The 10538-nt window shown below is 39.0% G+C and overlaps 1 protein-coding gene across 1 annotated transcript; it reads left to right on the plus strand.

Annotated features, from left to right (window-relative positions):
- Positions 1–5861: 5861 nt before the first annotated feature.
- Positions 5862–10143, plus strand: LOC109909730 (homeobox protein engrailed-2a-like). Its single transcript, XM_020508744.2, has 2 exons — positions 5862–6714; positions 8653–10143. The coding sequence occupies exons 1-2, from the start codon at positions 6231–6233 to the stop codon at positions 8970–8972; spliced, it is 804 nt and encodes a 267-aa protein (XP_020364333.1). The 5' UTR covers positions 5862–6230; the 3' UTR covers positions 8973–10143.
- Positions 10144–10538: the final 395 nt, after the last annotated feature.

Consider the following 10538-nt stretch of genomic DNA (forward strand, 5'->3'; position numbering starts at 1 on the left):
TACCCAAATAATGTTGTTGACTCGTCCTATACTAGTTTTTGTGACCAAACCATAAATTGAAGAAGAAAAAAACACACTTTAAAAACATCACCACAGATAAACATGTATCTCAAGCGCAGGTTGACGTTTATTGGGATGAGTCTTGTCCTTGAGGCAGAACTGAGCGATTCCCGCTAGATGGGCAAGCAGCAAAGTCAAAATTGGCAATATTGTAAAAATGCAAGAAACAGAATTTCACTTTTTGGTCATAATTTCAGGTTATGGTTAGGCATTAGGGTTAGCAGTGTACTTTAGGTTTAAAATGTGATTGTATTACTTTGTGGTTGGGCCTGCTAGTAACCACACTGCAGAGCTGCCTCCAGAACAAGACTCACGACGAAAAACGCTAACCTGTAATATCTCAAACAGACGTTTAAAAAATGCTTCCTCATAGAACATGACGGCTCATGTTGCTCATTTGGCTGAGCTGCTCAATCAGCGGTCTACTCGCATTAAATATTTTTCATGACAGGGTAGCCTTATATGCCCAAATCATTCTGTTGTTGTGGTAGGGTATGCCCACACCATTCAAACACATGAAACCTGCATACTTCTTTTTTTTTTAAATGGAAGGAAAACTATTTCACTCATGTTGTAATTAATTATAGGTCATATTTCATAGAAATCTTGAAAAACTCAGTTAGGCTACTAAGAATATGCTAAAACAAAGACGGGGTGTTTTAGGCCAGGATTGATGGCGTGTGGATTTGACTGTGATATTACTGTTCTGTTCTTGAGTGACCTAGGATGAAGAAAAAAAACAGCTCTCACCAAGACAAACCACAGAAATTATACAGATTATTCAAATGGGCGAGGCGTGCTTTCCGGTTTTAAAGGGCACAGGAAGCTGGCGGCTTTGGGCCGACCCCGGTGACAGAGCTGATATCTTAGCGACCCCATTCATAGGGAGGAACGGTGACCGGGGTGGGAGAGGGAGAGGGAGGGTGGCGAATAATGCACATCTGCAACGGTCCAGTGGTGGAAAAAGTATTCAAATATCATACTTCAGTAAAAGTAAAGATACCTTAATAGAAAAGGACTCAAGTAAAAGTGAGTCACCAAGTAAAATCCCACTTGAGTAAAAGTCTAAAAGTATTTGGTTTTAACTATACTTAAGTATCAAAAGTAAAAGTATAAACCATTTCAAATTCCTTATATTAAGCAAACCAGACAGACAGCACAGTTAATTTTTGGGGATGGATAGCCAGGGGCACACTCCAACACTCTGACAAAGCGTACAAATGAAGCATTTGTGTTTAGTGAATCCACCAGATAAGAGGCAGTAGGGATGACCAGGGATGTTCTCTTGATAAGTGTGTAAATTTGACAATTTTCCTGTCAAAATGTTACGAGTACTTTTGGGTGGCAGGGAAAATGTTTGGAATAAAAAGTACATTATTTTCTTTAGGAATGTAGTGAAGTAAAAGTAAAAGTTGACAAAAATATAAATAGTAAAGTAGTACTTTAAGTAGTACTTTACTTTAAGTACTTTAAAGTAGTTTTACTTAAGTACTTTACACCACTGCAACGGTCTCACAGCCCATGTGATCTATGATCTAGCATAGACCGTGAACAGCTTCCATTCACAAATCTTTCCCTGTGCATCGTCACCTTTTGTAGTTGAGGTTCTCGATCCATGGCAGTAACTTATTGTGACGTCTCAGAAAATCCTAGCCAAAAGAAAAACAGGAAAAATATGGTTAGGTACTCAGGATGGTTTGCAGTACATGCATACGCACACGTAGGCCAAACCTAACCAATGTCAATTTAAAAAGTATCTGAAAAACGCACGCATTTGTATACGCAGACACATTATGTATGCAGAATTTTGCCACCGCATCTTCCAAAGTAGACAGTCTTGGACTGAATTCAGTGAATTGTTAATTCTCGGTTCATGTTGGCTATAGGCTAGTCTACAATAAACATTTGCATAACATTTTATTAGTCATTTAGCAGGCACACAGCAGCTCTGTAGAAAAGTGACAGGTTTGGGTTGTATGCATGCATGGCCTTAAGGGTTATCAATATTTCCACCTTCCCTGAAGGAGCACATGAATACATAAATGCAAAACATCCATTTTACATAACCATAAATGAGTTATTAGCTAATATAATTTACATAAGCAACATTTCTTTCCGATTTTAACTAAATTGGTTAGGATACAGCTACATTTTAATGTTCATAATAACCTGTTATTTTGTGTTAATATACAATACACAGACTCAATTGTCGTTATGAGTGACAAACTTTTAATTGGACGTGTTTAAAGAGGCTCCGCTTACAATAATAGGAAAAAGTGGCCTAGATTTATCAGGTTACGGAACGCATGAAGGCATAAAGCCTACTATACCTATAAGAGGCATAATTGACATGCACTGGCTTTCGCTTTGCCGATTACCATCGTTCTTTTTTGCCAACTATTGCAATAGGTGTTTTAAAGAATAAATCCCTTGGAATTCGTTGAAAATAGACTGCTTTGAGTAAATATCTGATTTCCTTCTTCGGGCCAGTGTCCATTCAGGGAAAGGTATAGGGTTGCTGTCAGGGCGCGATGTTTTGTCTGGGGGGATTAGACTGGTGCGGACGTGCGAATACCCAAGAAATCTTTAGTAAATCAAATACCGTTTGCAAACCAGGTGTGAGCTCTCGTGTTGCGGCATTGACCACCAGCAGACTAATACGCTATATGCAATGTGCACAACACAAACAACAACAAAACATGATAACAAGAATGATGTCACATTCAGGCATAATAAAAATGTCAATGTGGCATACCCCTTTACGAATCTCACTACTTTTTAAAGGGGGCGTTATTGCCAAACCGACACAATGCTAACCGATACAGCTCATGTATGCCTTACCATAGGCTACGATCCCGAGTGGCGAAGCGGTCTGAGGCATTGCATCTCAGTGCTAGAGGCGTCACAACATACCCTGGTTCGATTCCAGGCTGTATCACAACCGGCCGTGATTGGGAGTCCCCATAGGGCGGCACACAATTGGCCCAGCGTCGTCTGGGTTAGAGTTTAGCCGGGGTAGGCCGTCATTGTAAATAAATATTTGTTCTTAACTGACTTGACTAGTTAAATAAAGGTTACATAAAATAAAGGTTACATAAAAAGCCATTTCAGCCATGCATTTAATACAAACGATCTATAGACTACACGCATCCACACTGAATTAGTAAACATTCTTTACAAGAAAAAACGATAGTCACGAAACGATGTTGGGAATTATAAAATAACAAGACATCAAATGTAGCCTAACATTTTTGGGGAGTTCATTTCACCTAACTTTTAAGCAACATAACCCAAGTAACGGAATATGTGCACCCGTCCGTATAAGGTGCAAGGTAGAAAGGTAGAAAGAAAATGTGAGTTACCTATGTCAACATTTTAAGGAAAGTCTGTTAACCGGGTGCAGGGTGACACCACAAACAGACGAAGTCTACCAATTAAGGGATATACGATGCCATACTGTCCAATATAATCAATCAAAAACAACCAATGTAGCCCTTCAATGTTGACATGTATAGGCCAATAGGACTATGCGGTCTATAAGAGCTTGCAAAACAAAACGCATAATTTTTAATACCACCATATAGGCCTATTGAAGCACCCTATTTATAATTGGCTGTGGTCTGGTCTGTATGACTCTTGACTTGAAATCGTGAGGTTTCCTCCACGCCAACCGTTTTGCTGTGGCTGACAGCGAGAGCAGCGAGAAGGCGGAGGGGGTAGCGGGCCTGTCTGGCCGCCATTGTCTCCTGTTCATTTATTAGTGCTCGGGATAATCTGGGACTCCCTCACAAGTGAGAAACAATCACAGCATGAGAGTGGCCTATCTAATTACAACCTTTACTCAGAACTTTCACTCCATCAGCTGGAGAGATAAGATGGACACTGCATGGTGGTTGTGCATGGTTCATGGACCGCCGCCGCTCCCAACCATATAGGCTATTGTCAGACAGGCACTGCTAGAAAATGGATGACGTATGGAGATCGCTCTATGGTTGAAATGTAGGAATTTATTAACAGAAACCACCAGGCTATTGGTCAAAATGACTATCGTTCAAGTAGTCCTATGCGGGGCTCACATGATTTGGCCATTTTGCATGAGCCAATAAGACTACACAATGTAGAAGAAAATGTGTAGGCCTATTCGAGATGCATTATCTGTAGAGCTGACACGCTTTCATTTTAAACGTGTACAATAAAGTGCAAACAATAGAAATACGATAATAGTTCGCACACATAATAGGGCACAGTCAGCCAACAGTTTTTTGAAACAGTGAAAGGCCATTTACCGCAGGACAATGCCTAAAAAGTTGTGGCCTAATTATAGGGTCTTAGTACACTAAAGAGGTACTGTCATTCTAAGATTAATATTCTACCGTCCTCTCTAAAAACTCTTCCTTTTTCCACCGTCCATGAACGTTCGACGCACGAGTTGACCAATAATAATGACCTTTCGTTTTGTGGAGACTGAGTGGAAATTATATACCTTTTTCCGCTTAATTGTGAAATGCCACAAGTTTAAAATGTATATGCTACCTAGCTACAAATAATTAGAAATTAGACACGTTACCATTACTGTGACAATAATTTACATCACTGGTCCAGAAGAGGTTGAAAAAACAGTTCCACAATTCAGTTATTTTTTACCTAAATTTGACAAACGCTATGGGTCCAATGCTAAATACAAGAATTAATCATCCAAGGGTCATCACTCACTCATGCGTCGTTTTACCCACTACGTCGCCAACATGACGTTTCAGATCAAATAGCAACTTATCTCTCGCGACTACGGCAAGGCACGCTCTGAATCCTGATTTGAGTGAAAACAGCCAAGGAGTTGGTCAGTAAAGTTTTTCCCAAATTTGTCTTTGGCGCGACTCTATATCATGTGCACCTTGAACACAACAGTTTGTTTGAATAACATATTTTTTTAAAGGGCTAGCGACCCATTTTTGTTTTGAACCTTTATATAATCATGAAAGAGCACATGAAGACATTAAAAGGATTTCCAGATTGTATGACTGGCTATTATTGCATGACTGGCTAAGAGATTGCATGAATTGGCCATTAATGGTGGGGCTTTAGAAACTCGGGATGGTCAATGCTCTGTCAATGTCATGATGCATGCGACACAAATCCGCAATATTAAATAACTCCTCAGAATGAAAAGCCTCATAAAGTAAAAGAGGTACACAATGTCCCAAATAAAAAAACGCACCGAGTTAAAAACCCTAAATGTAAAAACCCCAAACACTGCTTCAATGCGAGCCATACAGACTCCGGTATCCCCCACCCAATGTTGGTTGCAGAGGCTATTCCTAATGTACCACAGTAGTTGGTTACTGCTTCGATACTTGGCTACAAGTTACATGCCCGAAACAAAATAGTTATAACATGCGAACGTCACACAGCAGGCTATTAACCGACTCTCCATATTTTGCCCAATCTTACAATTACATTTTTAGTCTATATCAATATAATTATTTTTTATGGAAAGGCGTTTGACCATTTCCAGATTAAGCATGCATTACGCATGAATGGAAACACTAACCTCCAACTACAACACAAATTCACCAATATAATAGTCAATCAAACAGAAGAGAAATGTAGTGTAGGTATGTCGTTTTATTCCAGAACGCCTTTCCTTTAAGAAGACGAGATTGGGCGTTTTGTCGATTATTCACGAGTCACTGTCACGTGGTAAACATTCTCCCAGTCTATTGGTTTAAGGCACGTGTCTAGGATAACCGCTGCAACGTCACTTGGGGGCTCGTATTGAAAATAAGAACAAAACTCCAGTGAGTGTATTTCAGGATCAGAAGCCTCTTTATTTACCCTTAGTTTAGTAATTGAAGCGCTTGTATTGGATAGACTGAAAACGGATAGTACCAAATTGGATGGGCAAATGACAAATGGTGTCTATCCAGTGCAACAATATAGGATAGCCAAGTTTGGGAATATATGACCAAAACTATGTTTTTCTCTGTGGGCACTATCGCAAAGGGTTGCATGGTGTCCAGTACACTCAACAAGATTTGACTTTCTTTTTTCTTTTTTAAAACCTTTATTCAAACATTTGAAAAGCTCCGCCTCCCACAGAAGTGGATTGCGCTCATTTCGGTGCGGGAGAGCAATAAAGGGGTTAAGGAAAGAAAACTGGAAAGTGTATCAGTATGGAAGAAAATGATCATAGCAACAGAGATGCGGTGCGCCAAGGGTCGGCGGACGAGTCAAACAGAGTGATACTCCCTCTATTACAAGCGCCGGGCAACCTGCAGCAGATCCCGCACCGAGTCACCAATTTCTTCATCGATAATATCTTACGGCCAGACTTTGGGCGGAAAAAAGAAGATAACATAAATCATGACGAAAGTAGTCACGCTACCAGAGAGAACCATAGCCCGGCTGTTCCAAGAGCGGAGCAAGTGGGGAGTACTGTTCCAACGGAGGGAACTTCCACTCCTCATCCAGGCGGCGTGGCCAAGAAGGCTGAAATAGCGACCGAAGAGCCCCTGAAACCCCGGGGGGAGAATGGAGATCAGTGCCTAAGCTCGGACTCGGATAGTTCTCAAGCCAGCTCAATTACACCATCCAAACCGCCTATGCTCTGGCCAGCTTGGGTGTACTGCACCAGATACTCGGACAGGCCCTCATCAGGTAGGCTAGGATTATTTTCCCTGGTCTTTGTAACCTGAAATACACCGGCCCGTTGACCTCAAACACCTTGACCGAGTTCTTCCAGGAAAGGAGGGCAAATAGTGTTCGCCTGTTTTAAGATCAGAAAAAATCCAAATATAAGATTCTAACCTTGCAAAATCTTCAAAGTGTATCGGTGGAAACACAAGACTAATAATAAAATCATAAGAGCCGATAGCCTATCAATATTCTAGAACGCTAAAGAATTGCCACGAGTTTGAATAATGGAATAATTTCACGACAAAACAAGCCGCTCAAAATAGCATCTTGCATTGCTTTAAAACTGAAATGTGCCAACGCAGGGTATTGGAAGTCTACAAATTAATGTTTAAAAGCCTATAGCGTGCGGGATAAATACTAATTTTTCGAATTTTGGAATAGCCTCATACAATTTTGTATTTTTCACGAGTATTTCAATTATAATGCCATAATACGAATATGATACCGTCATTGCGATGGCTATTGCTTTGGGCTAGCTAGATCATAGCCAATGTAATACTAGGTTAGCCTACTAGTATAGGTTACTATAAACATCGGCGCACATATCACCAAAACAATAAGTCTTTCAAAGAATTATGAAGAAAAAAAATACAATAGGTTAAAGGACTTTATAGGGTATTTTTCCTCGACAATTCTGTCGTGCAAATCCACTCTTTTTGTTTATGCATGAGATTTCACAACGGAGTTGTCAGGGTCTCTAAATATTTAGCATATTTAGCACACAAAACATGAACGTTTCCTTCATTATTCTATATTCTACTTGTGTAAAAACTCAAATATTCGAATGCATTTTCGTTCATTTCTAAAAAATCGTATTGTACACAATGTTCTCATGCATTATGTAACGTGGATCGCATGAACTAGACTACTATTCGATGGTATCCCCATGGGCTGCATATCTTAAAACGTCGTACGTTGGTTTATCATCTCCAGCGAGCTCCAAATGTATTGAATAATCTCTTTGATAGTCATCCAGGCCTACTTGCCCAAACAGACGTCACCACTTTTTTTTTTTTTATCAAATAGTTTCGCCTGACGATTTCTTACTACTCAATTACAACCCATCATGTTTATCCACCAAAGGGCAAACTTGGAAAAGTAATTAACAACAGCCAAAGACCGAATTCAGCAACCTATAGGCTACGATATAAGCCAATGTATTCCACTAGACATCGTCAAGCCTAGACTATTAGCCTAACTGTATATAAAATGAAGAGTTAAATATAAACAATTGTTTACGAAAAATACATATTTGATATTATTCAGTAAGTTGCAGTTGAGATGGGAGGTCCAGTTGTGTTGATATATTTCAGGCCTACTCAGCATATCCTCCAATGACCATAACAAACTACGGAACCGACATGCCCCAACGGTATAGGCCTACCTACCCTCTACATATCTTCCAATGCATTGTTCTACGTAAAGAAGTGCGGAACTACGGTTACGTTATCAATATTCATCTTTATTCCTCACTATTTTGACAACTGTTGTGTGATATGGAATGGTATGCATTGAAAGGAACACTCAAATGCTTAGAAAAACGGGTCTATCTAAAACTTAAAAGGGGGCTGTCCCCGTAGGAAAACCCTTTGAAGAACCCCTTTTGGTTCCAGGTATAACCCACTTTGGTTCCAGGTAGAACTGTGGAAAGGGTTCTCAAAAAGGGTTCTCCTAAGGGGTCAGCCGAAGAACCCTTTTGGAACCCTTATTTCTACGATTGCACGACACTTGGCATACAGTGTAATAATAAATAAGTAGGGCCTAAATTCATTAATTAATGTATGTATTACTACACAGTTGTAGTAACTGGAACATTTATATCCTATAGGCTACACCAAGCTTTCACATTTCATATTTTCATTGGTTTTGGCTAATAATAATATTTTTTCTAAAACACAGGACCGAGATCTCGAAAACCAAAGAAGAAAACCACCGCCAGGAAAGAGGACAAGCGACCAAGGACGGCCTTTACAGCTGAACAGCTACAAAGACTAAAAACCGAGTTTCAAACGAACCGGTATCTGACCGAACAAAGGCGACAGTCCCTGGCACAAGAACTCGGCCTTAACGAATCTCAAATCAAAATCTGGTTCCAGAACAAAAGGGCAAAAATCAAGAAGGCCACCGGCGCAAAAAACACCCTAGCCTTGCACCTGATGGCACAGGGACTGTACAATCATGCTACGACGTCAAAAGATGACAAATCAGACAGCGATTGATTTCGAGCGAGATACAGATCAGTATATTTACAATGCAATAATTTCATCGAATAAAGGGCCAGTGTATAGAATATACCAGCATAAATTGACACATATATAGATATTTCTGCAATATCATGTCTATAAAAATATGTTGTAAAAAGGTACGTTTTCAATCTCCTGTAACGTGTGTCGTTTTTCTTCCAGGAAAAGTATAAATGCTTGTTATACACTTCATTTTATATTGCTATTCATTGTCATTTTTTACATTATAGCGCTTTTATCTGGCACTTGACGTTGAGATCTGTCAGTGATGTGAAAAACAACCTGCTTAAGTCCAAAGAATATTTTCTGCTGCATCCAGGCAACTGTGAATCTTAATACATTTGCTGACAATATATTTTATTCCCATGGTTATTATGGTTTTATTGAGGTTTAGTGTAAAAAGGACATAGCAAGGGTTTTGAGTGTCAGTGATGTGCAGACTTAATTGAAAAGTAGATGGATTTTAATACTATTTTTGGAACATTTATATAACCACAGAAGTGATTGGGTAGCAATGTTTTGGTTAGCAAACATAATACACGCATTGCTAATACGTAGTATTGTCTCATAACTACATCTAAGCCAAGTTCATTTCCATGAAACATTGTGCGTGTTCTGTGTTATATCAGTGTACCAAGGCCTCTATAAATCGTTTTTGAAGAGCAATATAAATCATCTCTTGTAGCAAATTGCTTTGAATGATTACAATGCTTCCTATAACGTGGGAGACAACTCTGTGGCAGTGACAATGATGACAAAACATTTAACACACTCTTGGCTGAAAGTATTATAGGTCTACTTGATCAAAAGTAGGCACAAGGTATCTGATGTAGGCTGTCAACTATACGTCCCATGGAGTTATTTCTCTATATACATGTTTATTTAATATACATATATATCATTTTAAAAAAGACAAAAACCATTAGTGACTGTATAACAATTGTTGAAAATCTCTTTTATTGTTGTTGAAAGGATTTCATATGTGTATTTATATATATTATATTGAGGGGCAAAAAATCTATCCAATGCACGGTGTTGCTTTAGAGTAGATTTCTGAGGTATTTACACTGCTTGTTTATCCTGCAATAACGTCTCTTTGAAAATGGTTTATGGGGCCTTTGCATGAAAGCTGCAATTTGTTGTACTTGGGCAAATAACTGTGTTTATAAACTTCTGTCTTTGTCGACAAGAGTATGATCAAGCTAAGTTTTAGACTATCCATACCAAATTGTGGACTTTCGCCTTTTGAATTGTTTTGTTGTGTATCTGCAAAAAGTGTGTTTGAATTACAATCCACCAAACTGAACACACTTTGCCTTAAAGTTCAAGTGAGAACTTTTTTATGAGACAGAACTGTGCCGAATCAGAGAAGCAGTATTACTTCAAAATGCAGACTATTTGATTCAAGATTATTGCCTTCATGAAAACTGCTGGTGTGACATATTGAATTTCCTCATCAGCGAATATCTATCTATAGATGAATATGTTTAAATGAAATTACAACACGGAGTTGTATTATTATACAATGCTATTTTTATTTTA

This window comes from Oncorhynchus kisutch, linkage group LG18, assembly GCF_002021735.2.
Source record: "Oncorhynchus kisutch isolate 150728-3 linkage group LG18, Okis_V2, whole genome shotgun sequence".
Lineage (NCBI taxonomy): Eukaryota > Metazoa > Chordata > Actinopteri > Salmoniformes > Salmonidae > Oncorhynchus > Oncorhynchus kisutch.